The 18,176-nt window shown below is 49.2% G+C and overlaps 1 protein-coding gene across 1 annotated transcript in view; it reads right to left on the bottom strand.

The window, feature by feature from the left end:
• Positions 1 to 4,472: 4,472 nt before the first annotated feature.
• The window catches only part of LOC308151034 (zinc finger MYM-type protein 4), a gene marked incomplete at both ends in the record, with an annotated part of 36,833 nt that continues 23,129 nt past the window's right edge, over positions 4,473 to 18,176 (bottom strand). The window contains 13 exons of the mRNA XM_080523844.1: positions 4,473 to 4,704; positions 5,228 to 5,351; positions 6,275 to 6,411; positions 6,986 to 7,085; positions 7,736 to 7,850; positions 8,041 to 8,192; positions 8,441 to 8,627; positions 13,813 to 13,916; positions 14,213 to 14,428; positions 14,723 to 14,927; positions 16,917 to 17,056; positions 17,333 to 17,474; positions 17,991 to 18,034. Of these exons, the coding sequence (XP_080379970.1) occupies positions 4,473 to 4,704; positions 5,228 to 5,351; positions 6,275 to 6,411; positions 6,986 to 7,085; positions 7,736 to 7,850; positions 8,041 to 8,192; positions 8,441 to 8,627; positions 13,813 to 13,916; positions 14,213 to 14,428; positions 14,723 to 14,927; positions 16,917 to 17,056; positions 17,333 to 17,474; positions 17,991 to 18,034 (1,898 nt within the window). The remainder of the gene's footprint in view (positions 4,705 to 5,227; positions 5,352 to 6,274; positions 6,412 to 6,985; positions 7,086 to 7,735; positions 7,851 to 8,040; positions 8,193 to 8,440; positions 8,628 to 13,812; positions 13,917 to 14,212; positions 14,429 to 14,722; positions 14,928 to 16,916; positions 17,057 to 17,332; positions 17,475 to 17,990; positions 18,035 to 18,176) is intronic.

The following is an 18,176-nucleotide window of genomic DNA, read 5'->3' on the forward strand; positions in this document are numbered from 1 at the left end:
GGCTCGAACATGTCCCCCCCCGCCAGCCCCCCGCCGGCCCCCGCTCCTAGAGAGCCGTTACTGGAGTAGTTGTTGTCGTGCCCGCCCCCGGAGCCGATGGTGCCGTGGGCGGAGCCGTCGATCTGTTCGTTGATGCACATGGTGTCGTAGATGGAGCGCTGGGGGATGTAGCCATCCTCGTTGTAACCGTCGGCGACGTCGCGGCTCTTCTCCAGGCAGCAGGGGCTCTGTGTGAAACAGCCTGGACGGCTCAGAGGCTTCCCCATCCTGTCTGTCCTCTCCTCTCCTCTCCTCCTGTCTCTCCTCTCCTCCTGTCTGTCCTGTCCTCTTGTCTGTCCTCTCCTCTCCTCCTGTCTCTCCTCTCCTCTTGTCTGTCCTCTCCTCCTGTCTGTCCTCTCCTCCTGTCTGTCCTCTCCTCCTATATGTCCTCTCCTCTCCTCCTATCTGTCCTCTCCTCTCCTCCTATCTGTCCTCTCCTCTCCTCCTATCTGTCCTCTCCTCTGCTCCTGTCTGTCCTCCCCTCCGTTCCTGTCTGTCCTCTCCTCTGCTCCTGTGTGTCCTCTCCTCTCCTGTTTCTCTGTCTTCTCCTCCTGTCTGTCCTCTCCTCTCCTCTGCTCCTGTGTGTCCTTTCCTCCTGTCTCTCGTCCTCCTGTCTGTCCTATCCTCCTGTCTTTCCTCTACAGACTACAGCAGATCCACAAGATGTCCAAAAAGAGGGTACAACAGATACGAGAAAAAACACAAAATCTCCAGGGAGAAAACTGACAGCTTATTCCCAGTCTGAAAAAATAATAGTCAATTATTATCCTTAGAGTGCCTCTATCTCCATCGTCACCTGTATCTAGCGTCTGAATCTCCTCCTCTTTCCTCTGTCCTCTCCACAACAACCTACAATAAAAAAGAGCTGTATGTCAGAAACGGCAAGGTTGCAGGTTTCTAAAAATCCAATCCAATGTTGCTTGCTTCCTCTCTCGCAGAACTGCAGCCAACAACAAGAAAACCCAGGAGTTTAATAAAAGCTTCAGTACAATACTGTAACTGCGCGTCTTCAAGAATGTTCCGGGTGAGTCACTTCTTTTTCAGGTCCTTTCAGAGTCCCCATTCAGAGCCTTTCACCATCCTCCTCTCTCTCTCTGCCTCTCCTCCTCCTATCTGTCTCTGCTCTCCTCTATAGCCATTGTCACTTGTTCCCCATCAATAAATAAATCAGAGCCCCAACTGTCACTGTCATTGGCAGAAGATCATTCCATATGTTCTAGAATCAGGCGTTCTACAACCAGAACCTCTCACCAGTGCTCACGTAGAATCCTGAGATACTATGGACTGTAAATCATGCCTACTGTCAGAGAAACTGATTTTTTTGTACAAATGGTCTCTTATTTCAACACCAACGCAAACCACCCCCCCCACCCCCCCCTCACTCACTCTCTCTCTCCTCTTCCTCTCTCTCTCCCTACCTCACACAATTACAGCTCCCCCCTCCCCCATGTTCTATAGATGCTTCAGGGCTCAAGTGGTTTGTAGCTCTCTTAAAAGCCTAACTTTTCTCTCGCCCCCCTTTTCTCTCTATTTAGGCTTGACCCCAGTGGGCTCAATGAGTGTATCAGCTGGGGAAATCATTACACAATTCACACCGGTTGGAGAAAGAAGGGCGGCGTTTATCCCTCAGCACAAGAAAGGTGACGGCACTGTTTAACGGATTGATTTGAATAACAAGAAATCCAAAAAGGTAGGAAGAGAGAGTGGTTTCTCTGATTCCGTTACAAACAGCTGCTACTGCATATCGAGAGATCGTCGATGGAGAAATTTCAGCTTGCAGTGTTGATCTTTTATCTCTGGCTCCCACACAAACACTTCTGGCTCTCTCCATCCCTCTCATACCACGCTCTGTGTGCCCTTGTCCTCCCACACACCAGCGGTCTCACATGCTACCACAACGTGGTACCTGCCTTCCCTTTAACTATTAAATAACTGTGTAACATGTTAATACACCACTGCAACGCTATGGCCAACACACTACATCACACATCAATCACTGTCTCTCAGACACACACTCTTCAGAAACAATCGCGCGCGCTCTCCCACACCCACACACACACACGGCCCCACACACACCCACACACACACACCCACACACACACACACACACACACACACACGGAGCACAGCTCTTCATAGACAATCACATTTGCATACTGAACAAGCTGCAATTTATCTTGACATTATTCATACACCTAAAATGCTGGTGCGTTTTCATTCTGGTTTCATTCTGGTTACGAGTGCGGTTCTCACAGAGGGCAGACACACGCGGCGCACGCCCATGACTGTTCTGTTTCCTGGCCAGGGATAGGCCAGCTCAAGGCCAGCAGAGAGCCCAGAGCAGAGAGAGCCGAACTTGTTGGTGTCTGAACATGTTTATTATTTTGAGGTTCTCAGTTGGAGGAAAGAAAATAGCACAAAGTACAATTCTTCATTCACATGGTACTCCAGGAACAATCCAGAAGAAACCTATGAATGTAATGACCTTGGTTCATGTAGTGGATATCACTCAGGGGAGACGGGTGGAGGCAGGGATCAGATGACAGGCTCATTCTAATGCATGGGAGGGAATAAGGTTTGATACCATTCCATGCATTACAAATGAGCCTGTCCTCTGATGTCGACCTCCGCCAGCCTCCCCTGATAACACTAGCTGACGGGGTGACTAGTGTGGCCCTCTGGGTAAGGCAACTTGGTAAAAACAAGATGATTAGGAGCTTTACCAAACGAACAAGAAAATAAAAAACTAATGTGATATAAACAATAATCTCATATTTGTTCAGGCATGTGTCGACTGTCGATAACAAGGTCAAGTATTCATGTAGATACATTTTTTCGGTATCTGATATGATCTGATAGCGTTGCATTTTTTGCATGTTAATATGCGTGTCCTCATCCACGTAGAGTCTGAGGGGTTGGGGTAGTAGAGGGGTTGGGTAGTAGAGGAGTTGGGTAGTAGAGGGGTTGGGGTAGCAGAGGGGTTGGGGTAGCAGAGGGGTTGGGTAGTAGAGGGGTTGGTGTAGTAGAGGGGTTGGGGTAGGGGAGGGGTAGTAGAGGGGTTGGGGTAGCAGAGGGGTTGGGGTAGGGGAGGGGTTGGGGCAGGGGAGGGGTTGGGGCAGGGGAGGGGTTGGGGTAGGGGAGGGGTAGTAGAGGGGTTGGGGTAGCAGAGGGGTTGGGTAGTAGAGGGGTTGGGGTAGTAGAGGGGTTGGGGTAGGGGAGGGGTAGTAGAGGGGTTGGTGTAGTAGAGGGGTTGGGGTAGTAGAGGGGTTGGGGTAGTAGAGGGGTTGGTGTAGTAGAGGGGTTGGGGTAGGGGAGGGGTAGTAGAGGGGTTGGGGTAGCAGAGGGGTTGGGGTAGGGGAGGGGTTGGGGCAGGGGAGGGGTTGGGGCAGGGGAGGGGTTGGGGTAGGGGAGGGGTAGTAGAGGGGTTGGGGTAGTAGAGGGGTTGGGGTAGTAGAGGGGTTGGGTAGTAGAGGGGTTGGGGTAGTAGAGGGGTTGGGGTAGGGGAGGGGTAGTAGAGGGGTTGGTGTAGTAGAGGGGTCGGGGTAGTAGAGGGGTAGGGGAGGGGTTGGGGTAGTAGAGGGGTTGGGTAGTAGAGGGGTTGGGGTAGTAGAGGGGTTGGGTAGTAGAGGGGTTGGGGTAGCAGAGGGGTTGGGGTAGGGGAGGGGTTGGGGTAGTAGAGGGGTTGGGGTAGCAGAGGGGTTGGGTAGTAGAGGGGTTGGGGTAGCAGAGGGGTTGGGGTAGCAGAGGGGATGGGTAGTAGAGGGGTTGGGGTAGTAGAGGGGTTGGGGTAGTAGAGGGGTCGGGGTAGTAGAGGGGTTGGGGTCAGTGGGTGTAAGCGCAATTTGGCAACAACTCTGGCCCCGCTACCAGCCCCCCCCACCCCCCCGAAAAAAAGAACGTTTGGCTGGTGAGCTTATTTGATGTGCTCCCTTCACACCGAGAGACGCCATTCTAGCTTTGTCTAGTAATAATACATCTATGGTCACAGACACAGCAGCAGTCATCTAGTCAAGTGAGTGTCCATCCACATGCCTGTCCAGAAAAACTCCAACACACTAGCCCTTGCACCCCCTTACACACTTGGAGGGTGTAAATAATCTGCGAGGGACTGGATAGGCTGAAGTAACTTGGCCTATCAAGAGGGAATAGCGCAGCGACCGCTATCTTGTTTACTACCCGGGGCTAGTGGTTGTTTCTGAACAGGCTCTGGGCACAAGTCCATATCCCCTGACCCACACTACAGAGGCCCGGCCGAGCTGTAGGCTACTGGGCCGGCCCGGTCACGTGTCCACCGACGCTGCCAAAAACAGAGCCTGGACCGGACCGTGTGAAAGGGAGAGCCAGCGCAGTAGGTCTGGTAGTGTGTAAAGCCCAGTATGGTTCTGGTCGGGGGGGGGGCGGTAGTAGTGTATAAAGCCCCGTATAGACGTCCCCTATGTGCTCTCATCGTCCGTAGAGGTGGGTGACGTGGAGGGGGGGGGGTGCAGGCCTGGCTGGGGGGAGGAGTCCAGATGCACCTCCCTGACAGCCAGGATGCGGGTGAGCATGCTCTCCAGCACGGCGCCCTCCAGTGGCTGGGAGGAGTACCACAGGGGGCTGTTGGGGTGGCAGGAGGTCTCGGGCTGCAGGTAGAACAGGTCTGGACTCTTCTTCACCGACTCAGAGCTGCGGAGGAAGAGGAGGAGGAGGAAGAGGAGGAAGAGGAGGAGGCAGAGAAAGAGGAAGAGAAAGAGGAAGAGAAAGAGGAGGAGGAAGAGGAGGAGGAAGAGGAGGAGCCAGAGGAGGAGGAGGAAGAGGAGGAGGAAGAGGAGGCAGAGGAGAAGGAGGAGGAGGAGGAAGAGGAGGAGGGGGAGGAAGTAGGAGAGGAGAAGGAGGAGGAGGAAGTGGGAGAGGAGGAGGAGGAGGAAGAGGAGGAGGAGGCAGAGGAGGAAGAGGAGGAAGAGGAGGAGGCAGAGGAGGAAGAGGAGGAGGAGGAAGAGGAGGAGGAAGTGGGAGAGGAGGAGGAGGAGGAAGAGGAGGAGGAGGAGGAGGAGGAGAAGGTTATGTTAAGGCAGCTATTACATAAGAACATAAGAACATGATCATGGATATGCCATCACTACATACAGAGAGATCAGAGTGTCATTAGCTGATCACCCATATCTACTTGTGTGTGTGTGTGTGTGTGTGTGTGTGTATGCGTGCTGACCATTTGGAGAGGTAGAACTGGTAGAGTCTGACAGGGCAGCGTAGAGGGTTCTCTGTGTTCTCCAGCATCTCCATGTCTCCCTCCTCTCCCTCCATCTTCCTCTTGGCCGGCAACACAGGCAGCTCTGATCCACATGAGAGAGAGAAACATACTGTAAATACACCCACACCCAACCCACACCCACACCCACACCCAACCCACACCCACACCCACACCCACCCTACACCCACACCCAACCCACACCCAACCCACACCCACACCCACACCCAACCCACACCCACACCCAACCCACACCCACTGACTACAACCAGTACTCAAGTCAAGTTGTAAAAGGAAATCAGGGGGGATGGTGGATTTTATCATATGGGGACAATTTTAGCATCCCCACAGCGTCAGTGACTTCAGTGTCAGTGACTTGGTAAAAATGTCATTGCATGTGTGCGTGCTCCCTCCCTCGCCCACAGTATTTTTCTCAATATGCGCCAAACTAAATGTCGAAATAGCAGTAATACCACGTTCATTGATAAAATGACATACGGGATGGAAAGTTTTAGAAGGGGGATGATTTTGACCGTTTTTATTTCAGGGGGGATCTGACCACAACCAACATAGGCCTGGACTAAATCACACTTTCTATGTCAAATCTCCATTGAAGATGAAGCTTTTTAGTCTAGGATTAGGCTTCAGCTTTGTCTGTGAAAGCGGGGCCATTACGTCATCCGAATGGGGCTGGAAACTGGTCAAGAGGACAGCTTTACTAGGGGACAGAGGACAGCTTTACTAGGGGACAGAGGACAGCTTTACTGGGGAGGAGGAGGAGGACAGCACGGTTCCAAATACTATTTGAAATCTGTAAAAGTCGAATTTCGAATTCTTTGCTGTGCTTGACTGAGCTCTCCTGGCACAACGGACGCGATGGAACAGTCGAATAATTGCAAAGCATTTATAAAAAAGAAAAAGAAAAAAGGCTACGCTATTTTGGACCCAGGCCTGGCTCAATTCAGCCGTGTGTAAACCCCCCCTCCCCTAGTTTAGTCCGAGACTGACCTGGGTCGGCCCGGTCCGTGTCCGCGGGTCGGAACCTGAGGCAGGAGTTGTTGGGGGTCTTGGCGGAGCAGCGGGAGAAGTTGGAGAAGGAGAGGCGGCGGTGCTGGGCCAGGGTGGTGAAGCGGAACGTCTTGGTGCTGAAAGAGCAGAGAGGAGGAGGAGGAGGGGGAGGAAGTGGGAGAGGAGGAGGAGCAGAGAGGAGGAGGAGGAGGAGGGAGGAGGAGGAGCAGAGGAGGAGGGAGGAGGAGGAGCAGAGAGGAGGAGGAGGAGGAGGAGGATCAGAGAGGAGGAGGATCAGAGAGGAGGAGGAGGAGGATCAGAGAGGAGGAGGATCAGAGAGGAGGAGGAGGAGGAGCAGAGAGGAGGAGGAGGATCAGAGAGGAGGAGGAGGAGCAGAGAGGAGGAGGAGGAGGATCAGAGAGGAGGATGAGAGAGGAGGAGGAGGAGAAGAGAGGAGGAGGAGGAGAGGAGGAGGAGGAGCAGAGAGGAGGAGGAGGAGGAGGAGCAGAGGAGGAGGAGGAGGAGGAGAAGAAGAAGATTCTTCATCAATCAGAGTCATTATGTCAGAGCGCCTCCCTCCCGGTCCTGGAGAGCTGTGGTACTGCAGGTGTGTCCTCCCAGCTCAGCACTGATGTCCACCACAGACCGTCAGCGGACCTGAAGACCAGGTCATGGTGAACACACCAGGTCCAGGACGGACCCTCAGCCTACCTGAAGAACAGCAGGGTGTTGAGCAGCACGATGGGGGAGTACGCCCCCAGCTGTTTACACTCCCACAGGTAGTCCTCCTCCACGCGAGAGTGCAGGTAACCTAAGGAGACGAGACCGTGTTAGAGGTAACCCGGGGTGACAGACGAGACTGTGTTAGCCCGCTGAAGTCAAGCCTAGACGTCCCTATCTCCCTACAGAGGAACTGGCCGACAGAGATGAGACAGACAGACAGACAGACAGACAGACAGACAGACAGACAGACAGACGTGGGGGTTCGAGCTGAGGAACACTGGGACAGCAGTATCAGGCGGTTTACACACGGCACTGTTAATGCATTTGTTTATAGACAGAAGAAGAGTGTAGTATAGTACAACTTTATAGTATGGTAGTAGTATAATACCACTAGGTAGTATGGTAGTAGTATACAGTAGTACCACTAGGTAGTATGGTGGTAGTAGTATAGTAACACTAGGTAGCAGGGTAGTATGGTAGTAGTATAGTAGTAGTATAGTACCACTAGGTAGCAGGGTAGTATGGTAGTAGTATAGTAGTAGTATAGTACCACTAGGTAGCAGGGTAGTATGGTAGTAGTATAGTACCACTAGGTAGCAGGGTAGTAGTATAGTACCACTAGGTAGCAGGGTAGTATGGTAGTAGTATAGTACCACTAGGTAGCAGGTTAGTATGGTAGTAGTATAGTACCACTAGGTAGCAGGGTAGTATGGTAGTAGTATAGTAGTAGTATGGTACCACTAGGTAGCAGGGAAGGTCTCCAGTTCTGCAGCAGCCTGGTGATCTCCATGGTGAACTGGCTGTACACATCATCAGTGAAGATGTTCTCTATCCTCCCATTTTCAAACAGATACTGGTACATATGACAGAGAGAGAGAGAGAGAGAGAGAGAGAGAGAGAGAGAGAGAGAGATACAGGAGGGGGGAAATGCATTTAATTCAATTGATTCCCTTCCATTCATCGAAGCCTAAACAGACTGAAGGACTTGGTGGACACAGTAAGGTGAGGGTGACCAGTAAGAGGTGGGGGGGGGCGGGGCCTACCTGCTGGATGCCCAGGCAGAGGTAGAAGACGCTGTCGGGGGCGTAGGGCTGACCGCCGGGCCGCCGCAGCTCGCAGATGAAGCGACACAGACCGTAGCTCAGCTCAGAGGAGTCACACTGTAACACGTCCCCCTTCAGAGACCCGGGGGGTGCTGGGGGAGGGAGAGGGGGAAGGACAGGGAGGGAGAAGGGGCGCACGGAACCCACAGAGAAAACGGTCGGTCAAGTCAAGAGCCTCTGTTCATCAGTCTGTTCATCTGTTCATCAGTCTGTTCATTAGTCTCCTATTGAGAAGAGGCACTGGGACTGGCTAGAGAAACCACCACATGAACACACCTGACCACATAGCCACGTGTGTGTGTGTGTGTGTGTGTGTAGACGAGATGATAAGTGTACTCACCGGCAACGTTGGGCTCTTCCCCGCCTGGCTGTTCCCTGCTGGTCTGTCCCTCCCTCTGTACCACCCAGTTCTTCCAGGCTTTGACCCCGTACATGTGGTGCAGCTTGGCTCTGGCAGGACAGAGGCGGAGGCTGGGGCTCGGCTCCGCTGAACCAGAGCCAGACCCAGAACCAGCCCGCTTACGAGCCTGCAACGTGACACAACGAAAACAAGACACACACACACACACACTCACAGCTGGTTAGCAGGGGAGGCTGGTGGAGGTAGAAATCTGAGGAGGGGCTCATTAATAATAATAATAATGGATTTATTAGTGATGCTCCGATCTGATCGGCGCCGATCGGTATCGGCCGATATGGCCTTGATCGGTTTTGATCGGAGTTCTCAAAATGTCCGATCAAACACGACCGATCAGTTTACAAAATGGCGTCGCCAGTCTGGAAATATTACACAGTGTCGGAAAGAGACAACAAATATGCCGTTTGTAATGTCTGCTCAAAAGAAATACCTTGGGGAGGAACGCACGCAAGGTCTTTCAATACCACGAATATCATACGGCATTTGCTGCGTTCGTCGATTCGCTCAGAGAGCGCCGAAGCGCACACTGGGCTCGACGTCATAAAGGGACCGAGTGCTTTGATTGGACGAGAGGCGTTCCACGAGTGCTGGTCAGAGTTCCAGCGCGACTTCACAAGCGTAGTGTAGGTAGTGTTCAGCGACGTCATGTGACCCCGCGAGCAGGAAGTCACTTGGCCCATAATAACAACTATTAGCGCGTGAGTTTTAGGTCTTCCTCTGTGCACCTTGCACAAGTGTAGATAGCGAGCGACTTTTCAGCAGAGCAGGACATATTTTAGATAAGAGGAACAGGCTGAGTGCCAAAAACGCTGAGATGCTTGTATTTCTCAAGGCTAATCTGCCAGTGATGCTGCTTAATCAGAAGTAAGGTTTGAGTCTGAAATCTCCTTAGGTGCAATGTTTTGTTTTTTTGTTTTATTGATTATTGCTGACTTGCTGTCTTATCTCCTCCTAAATATGACTTGAAACTGACTGACTTGAAACAGTATTTTATATTTGGCTATAGCCTGTTTATGTTGCAGTTTAGTTTGGGTATGTTTATTGTTCCTCAGGAAAGCTACAGTATAAGCTCCAAGTTCTCTAAGAGCTACTAGTTCCTCTCATTCGGGGTGAAATGTTGCACATTTGATGTGACAGTGTACATTTTATTTATTATGATTTTTATTTTCACATTTTATTTGTTTTTCCTAAGCTACAGGTGGTTGTGAATTCAATAAAACAGATGGTCGTCAATTCATGATACTTTCTCATCTCCTAATTTCATTTGAATACTTAATATACAATGTCAATGGTGTTAAGAATAATTAAAAACATAAATAATGCTACACAATAAATAGAATGCTTCAATTGCCATTTTCGACGCTGTGATCGGTGATCGGTGATATCGGATCGGCAGATCACTGATTCCAGTGATCGGTGATCGGTGATCGGCACCAAAAACCCTGATCGGAGCATCTCTAATTTTATTTATAAAGCACTTTACATTTCAAGAATCTCAAAGTGCTACAGTCAATAAAAGAAACAAAAACAGCACAACACAATAAAGATCACTAAAAACATCAAAAGCAGAAAGGTTAAAAAGACACTGTGGCATAAAACAAAACAAAAACAAAAAAATACAAATCTGGCTACTGGAACGCTTTGTTAAAAAGATGAGTCTTAAGTCCGCTCTTAAAAGAGTCGACCGACTGTGGTGCTCTCAGGTGGGCAGGGAGGGCGTTCCACAGTTCGGGGGCGATGGAGCAGAAGGCCCGGTCTCCCATGGAGCGGAGGTGGGTTTTGGTGGGTTTGAGGAGGTTTGCATTTGATGAGCGGAGAGTGCGAGTGGAGGGGCTGTGGGATTTGACCAGGTCCTTGAGGTAAGGGGGTGCGTTGCCGTGAATGCATTGATGAGTTAACAGTGAGATTTTGTAAATGATCTGAGAGGAGATGGGAAGCCAGTGTAGTGAGTGGAGGATGGGTGTGATGTGATCGTATTTGCGCACTCTCATCAGGATCCTAGCAGCGCTGTTCTGAATGTACTGGAGCTTCTGAATTGTACTGGATGGAACAGAACGACCAATGCTGCTTCCACCAGCCTCCTCTGCTGGTTAGCCATAATACTGATAAGTAGGATGATGTCATTAACACTAGAAACGGCAAGCCATTTTCACCTACTCATGGCGCGCACTAGGGGGTCAGATTTACTTCTTTAGAATGGGAAGCTGTTACTGACACACAAAGACCACCAGATGGCGCCTCTTGTACATTGGCCTGCCCACGCAGCTGCAACCTGTGTTCCATTTATTTATCCAAAATACTACTGCCTATGTTCACGTACATGGACTGTTTATAGAGTATGTGCATTAATTGCAGTAAGGTCTAACATACATATTAACAAACAATATATAAACTGTAGCCCCTGAGATATTCACGTGTAGTGTATTGATTGAATTGAATTCAGTAACAGTACAAGGTGCAGTGAATCCTCCAACACTTCGTCAAGAATCAGTCGAGGAGTTTATTAATTATTGTACTACTTTGCTGCTAACAAACCCTGAAATAGGGTCTTGTCTTCCGTGTTGAGCTAGCCTACTTGGTGACAGTGGAATGTTTGTTGTCTAGCCTAGAATCATTCAGAAAAAAAGTTTGATATCTGAACACGACTGGTAGCCTAGCCTAGGCAAGAAACCAGAAATGTCTATTGTCATTTTGTCTCATTTGATCCCTTTATATCTGGTTTGGAAGGTAGCCTGGAGCCTACGTTCCAGCACACACTGCTTTCATCCTCATCATGTAGCCTAAATGTAGCTCCTATGTCATGACAACATAGCTTATCAAGCAGACACAATTCTGAGAGATCGTTTGATAATAGGCTAATGATGGTTTTGAAATACATGCCTTCTACAATGCAGTGAGTGTGTGTGTGTCCATCCATGAATAGCTGAACTTTAGCGGGGCAGAATAGGTTACAACAAGCAGAGAATTCTGATAATACAAGTTTCAAGTTTATTTGTCACATACTCCATCATATAAGCAAGAATGTGCAGTTTGAGAGCCCCTAGCAAAGTCAAAAAATTAAAAAAGGTCAAAAGAAAACCACACATACAAGAATCAAATACGAAATATACTAGTACAAAATGTAAAATCTTATCACTTTACAGATGAGAGGACAGTTCTTGTGTCAAGGTTCCTCGACCTTGAAGCAGCAATGATGATGACACACAATAATACACAACGTGCACAAGTAGGAAAAACACGCAACAGGCTATTAGTGTCCTTCATTCAGGAGCCTGATTGCTCGGAGATAGAAGCTAGTTCAGTCTCTTGGTCTTGGACTGGGAGTGTGCAGCCAGACGGTAGCAGTTGGACACAGATATACACAGATTCATATTTGTCGACTAGTATTCAAACATTTGTTGATTTTGGCCACATAGAAATTAACTACACGTTTCTTGCAATACCACTCGATATACAATATACCTCCTGCCAGAAACTAGAGACTGCATGAAATACAAAATACAAGTCTATCTTATCTGGACACCTCCTATAGACACCACCTCCTCCACCTCCTCCACCACCTCCTCGTAGGCGTAACATTCCAAGCACGTCCTATTTTGTGCCTTAGAGCACGTGCCACAGACACGCCGCCTACATGTGTTGCAGATCTCTGCCGTTTTGTTCCCCGTGCATCTGGCCACTTGACACTTCCTCCTTTTCCCAGGTGGGAACCCCCTTTGGAGGAGAGGAGTTTGAAGCAGAAGTAGCTTACGCGCTACGTGTGGCGGCGGCCTGGTCACTCTCAGAGGCGCACACAGCTCCCTCACCAGCTCTAGAATAAACCTCCTTCTGTCTATCTTGACGTCCATGCACTGCCTGTACAGAATGTGTGCGTTAATGGCAGCCAGGTCTAAGATGTTGTAGAATACAGCTACAGGCCAACGGCGGGTCGCTCCCTTTACTGAATACACCCGTGCCAACTGGTCCATCACCTTAACGCCAAGCTTAGTGCTGTTGTAGTGGGAAACCGTTTCGGGCCGTTTCTTTGGGCCATTGTCTGTTGAAACTGTCTGATGCAGTGTGCTGAGGAGGCATAACTTTTCCTTTGGTTTTGCCTGGTAGAGCGTGAGTGTGGCTTCGCCAGCCCTCAGCACCTTGCTGGAAAATCTTTCGGTCTGTTCCCGTGCAGATGGGGGCAATTCTCGTAGTTTATTTATTGGGCCAACAATGGTGGTTTTGTTGGCCAAAAGAGTGTTTGCCAGTGGCACCGAGGCGAAATCTGTGGTGACATTTTTTCCTTTGCCAAAGAAAGGCTCCATGAGACGCAGCACAACATTGTCCAACAACCGCTGACTGGCCAGCCCACTGTCATCTTTCCCTAGATAGGGATGTGCATTCAACATGTATTTGGTGTCAACATCCGCTGCTACCCAGAATTTAATGCCAAATTTGTCTGTTTTATTGCTCATGTACTGTGTGAAGCGACAGCGGGCCTTAGTCGGGAACAGTTGTTCATCTACGGTGATGTTCTCACCGGGGGTGTAAGAAGCAATACTGTTTTTCACAAATTGATCAAAGATCTCCGATATCATGGCAAATTTGTCCTCCTGAAGGCGGGCGCCCCTTGTGTTCTTGTCGTCAAAGCGTAGATAGCGCATGATCTCTCTGTATTTCTGGCGAGTCATTGTGTCCTTGAAAAGAGGATTTCCCAATTCAGTCGACCAAAAGTCATCCGGTTTCATGCTTTTGCCTCCGGTAATGCCTCTCAAATAAACGAGACCCACAAATGCTTTTAGTTCGTCCATGTTTATGTTGAACATATAAGCATTGTTCCGGTCAATTTCCGCCTCGGTGTACTTGAGAATCTGTTGCCACATTTCTGGGTCAATCAAACACAGTAGACTGGTCAGTGGAGTTCTAATACTTTCCTTGGCGCGTTGTGTGGGTCCTGGGAGATGCCTTGTCATATCGGCCTCTTGCGCTCTACCTTTCCCAGGGCTGTCAGGAGGGTTTTCAGTCCATACTGTGCCATCTCGTGATCTCTCTTTCCATAGATCTGTGGTCTCTTCACATGAGTCAGAGTTGGCACACTCAATTTCAAGGTCTGATTCTGAATCTGAATCAGATTCGACCACATAGTCTTCGTCTCTGTCATCGTCTCCGTCCAGGTCCTTGCACGGTCCGCCGTCCGAATCCTCTTGGCTAATATCGTTCATCGTGGCCAACATGTCCTTTGCCCTGCATTGTCTCCGCCTCTGACCACATCCCAGCCGTGTTGACAAGCCCTCTAAAGACCCCTGGGGTTGGTTACGTACCCTCTTCCTGGGTTCCTCTACCCTTCTTCCGTCGCAGGGTCTCTTGCGTCCTCTCTGTTTGACGGTCAGCTGAGGCTCCTTGGCTGCAGCGGAGTCAAACAACGCTGGAAGGAGAGGGAGGAGTTAGAGAAGGGCGACGTACTCGCACACACAAACACACACACACACACACACACACACACACAGCTGTGGTCTGAGGAGAGTTCGATCACGGAGGTCAGGAGGAGATGGCTGCAAACAAAGCTTCTAAGGGGCGGTTTCCCAGATTTAGATAATAGTCCTAGGTAATCTAAAGTGTGATTTAATCAAGCATTAGGCTTAATCCACGTGCAGTAAAGCGACCCATAGATTACCATCCCTTCATGTGTGTTCCAGGTACGACAGGTGTTGAGGGTCTCACCTGGGGGGAAGTCAGTTTCCAGGTCCGCCATGCTGGGGGTGGGGGAGGAGGGAGGGCCCGTGCTGGGGGGGTCCGCCGCCCCCGGGCCCCCCCCGAGGCTGTGTCTCTGGGCAGCAGATGTAGATTCCTCCTCACAGCTGAGAGGAGTAGAGGAGCCGTGTAGAGGCGTCGACACGGCCTCGGACTCCAGGTCTCCACTGTACGTACTTCCCTGGTCTGTCACACACACACACACACACACACACACACACACACGCACGCACGCACGCAAGCACAAACACACACACACACCACCTCCATCAATGCTCCCAGGCAACCTCCATGTTCTCAATGCTGTTATACATGTTAATGATCCATGTTAGTGAAGACAGATTCATTGTGTAAGTATGTAGACCTGGTGAAGTTTAGACTGTGTTTGTGGTATGTATCTGTTGTGGTAAGTATGATTGGACCTTCAATGACAGTAATGGTGTCATACATGTTACCCAGACAGCCGTAAACTCTCCTGACCTTCATGGGAGACAGGCTTGTCTTTCTCCACTTCCTCTTGGTCCTCGTCGTCCTCCTCTACCTCGTCCTCCTCCTCCACGTCATCGTCCTCCTCCTCCTCCTCCTCCTTCTCCTCCTTTTCCATGGCCTGTGATGGGTCAGGGTCTTTCACGTCCCTGGTCTCTGATTTGCTCAGCGTAGGTGGTATTACCATGGGCACTGGGATCTGAGAGAGAGAGGACCACAGGAAGTAAGCTGTGACTCAACCAAACACCAACCCACCTCCCGTCCCCTGTAGGGGTTCTGGCAGGAGCACACCTCCTTTAAGAGCACTTAGACCTTGAGACGGGTATAAAAGACCCACGTCAGCCTGTTTTGCTTCCTGGCTTTTCTCGAGAAAAACACCCAAACAACAGATGCACCAAGCGGTGTCCTTCACACAGCTGCTGGCTTGGAGCGATTCTCAATAAAAGGAGGGTTGTGTTTGACTCTGGGTGCTAAATGTACCAACAGGCTAGCCACGGCAGAGGCACTCCCTAACTGACACCGTAGACCAGGGGTGTCAAACATCCGGCCCACGGGCCGGATCAGGCCGTGAACGAGTTTAATCCGGCCCATGAGATGATTTTGCAAAGCATAAAAATGAGATGCGGGGAGATGCAATTTTTCAAAGAAAGAAACTGCTGTTCTAAATGTGTCCACTAGATGTCGCACTTCCGTCCAGCAAGCAAGCTGTTTATACCGGGGCTGAGGAAGTAGGCACAGGTAGTCGGAGCTAGCTTGTCAACATTACGTGCTTTGGCCCTCATGTTGGCAACCAATCAAAATGTTTGTGACACACACATGTCTTTTGAAACACGGAACTACGTTTTGACGTCGTTGAGAATCACAACACAAACTCGCTAGTCAAGCCAAAACACTGCAACGCAATGGATTGGGTGAGTAATCCCCACTGCTACCTAGTTAACTAGAACACTACTTTACTATGTTAGCAGGCTCACAAAACAAGCTGTGTTAGTTGACTAGCAATGTGTCGTTGATTTTCAACAACGCGGAAATGTATATTTTTATTTTTTGAAAAGTCTGAGCATTACATCAGATCCCGATATGCGGACCAAAGCATTAGAACGTGTCACAAACACCATTACACATATCTAATCATTATTTTTCTAACAATAAATAGTGTAGCCTACAAGGCAGGGAGTAACTCAACCCTCTTGAATAGTTTCTACCTCAGTTTGTATGGTTTGTTGAGTTAGCACAGGATTAATATGTGGAAACGACAAATTAGGTATTTGATACCTAGAAGAGTTGTTTTATTCAATTATTATTTATTTTGTATTTTGTTCAATCCCAGATAGGCTGTGACTTAAAGTTTTATGGCTTTGTAAGTCTAAGTTCCAATCACTGAGGCATTGTGTTCTTGAAATTGCAAATTATGTTTTTCCAAATAAGAGGATTATTGTGATGTGTACATTTTCAGAATGTGCTTGTACTATATTGGACCAAAGTAAAACAAAGAAAACTATCTGAAGTTGTCGTTATTATGCCAGGATTTTACCGGTCCGGCCCACCTGAGATAGATTTTCCTCCATGTGGCCCCTGAGCTAAAATGAGTTTGACATCCCTGCCGTAGACTGAAGACTCATCTCTTCAGGCTACACCATAACTGCCCCTCCTGTGTGCCAATGGCCCCTGGCTCGAGCATAGATTACATTTTCTTGCTGTGACAGATGGATAGATGATTCACTTACTTACTCAAATGTATTTCCACCTAGTGCCAGCAGAGGTGGACTGCCAATGGCCCCTGGCCCGAGCATAGATTACATTTTCTTGCTATGACTGGTGGTGGATAGATGATTCACTTACTTAGACAAATGTTTTTGTTGTAAGTCGCTTTGGATAAAGGCGTCTGCTAAATGCCAAAAATGTAAACGTCACACTTCATTATGAGATCATATGAGTCATTTGTCAAGTTAAGAATTACCCAAAATAAATAATGTTTTACCTCAATGGCAATGTTCAGACTTGAATCAATATGTAATAACACTGCACCAGGATGTCATATATGAGATCATCAGTAGTCGTCGAGAGAGGACGCTGGCGTTGCTTGTTCGCCGCTTCTCAGACGCTACACGACAGACATCTGTCTATGGCTCTGGAGAGAAACTCACAACTACACGACTTAAGGTCCAGAGAGGAGGTGTGTACGTACAGGCACAGGTATGGGCATGGGCACAGGGATGTACTGGGTGTACAGGTGCATGGGCACTGGGATGTAGACTGGCACGGGGACGGGCACCACCACCACCCGCACCTTCTCACCGCCGACCATGGACCAACACTCAGATGAACCTGCAGAGAGGGGGGGGGGGGGGGGGGGAGAGAGAGAGAGAGAGAGAGCGTACTGGAAGTCAATATGAAATCGTATTCCTTCCTACTAGTGTGTTTTATGATGTACTGATTGAGGTAATACCCATACACATACAGTGAGGTAGTAGGTCCCATACTGAAAAAGATATGCACTCATGGCAATGTAAGTCGCTTGAGATACAATTGAAATGATTATAATACAATTATCATTATGTATGTAGACAGTAGTAAGTTCCTAGAGTTAGTAGGTAGTTTTACCAGAAGGTGTCTCTGTGGCCTGGGTGCTCAGGTGGCACAGGGTTTCCTGGTCCAAGGTGAAGGGTTTACACATCAGAGCCTTGTTCTTCATGACACGACGACTGGCAGCAGGCAGCTTCATGGCATCTGTCTGGGTGCTCGCCTACACGCATCCACACCCACACCCACACCCACACCCACACCCACACCCACACCCACACCCACACACACACACACACACACACACACACACACACACACACACACACACACACACACACCCACATATATATATATATTTGAAATGCTTTATTTATGTCCACATAAATACAAAGTGCATTAAGGACATGCATTAAAGACATAAAGTGCAATCAGTTCATTGGGAGACATTCATCTACGTTTGTGACTGTACAGCAACCATTGTACACATACGATATTAACACAGAAGATGTTTCACATGTGGGTTAAGAGATACAACAGCATTACTGAAAAACAGTATCTACTCTAAGGGTACAAAAAGCAACACTGTCTCCACACACACACACACACACACACACACACACACACACACACACACACACACACACACACACATTTAGCATTTAAAACTAAACCTGCTATTTTTACCAGTTTAAATCAAACGACAGTTCATGACAGAGGAACTCAAGACATTACTCACGTCCCCGAGGCTCTTGCCGTAGGAGTTTGACGTGGGGAGAGATCCTGCAAGCAGAGCAAAGGCTTCATCAGGACACGTCAACCTCTCACTCTGACCTCGCCTTCACAACCACCAAGCTGGAAACGTCTTCGTGATATGACGATGTTCTATACCAGCCACTCATGTAGCTCAGTGTATCGTGTGTGT

This window comes from Nansenia antarctica (assembly GCF_963989245.1).
Source record: "Nansenia antarctica genome assembly, chromosome: 1".
NCBI classification, from domain to species: Eukaryota; Metazoa; Chordata; class Actinopteri; order Argentiniformes; family Microstomatidae; genus Nansenia; species Nansenia antarctica.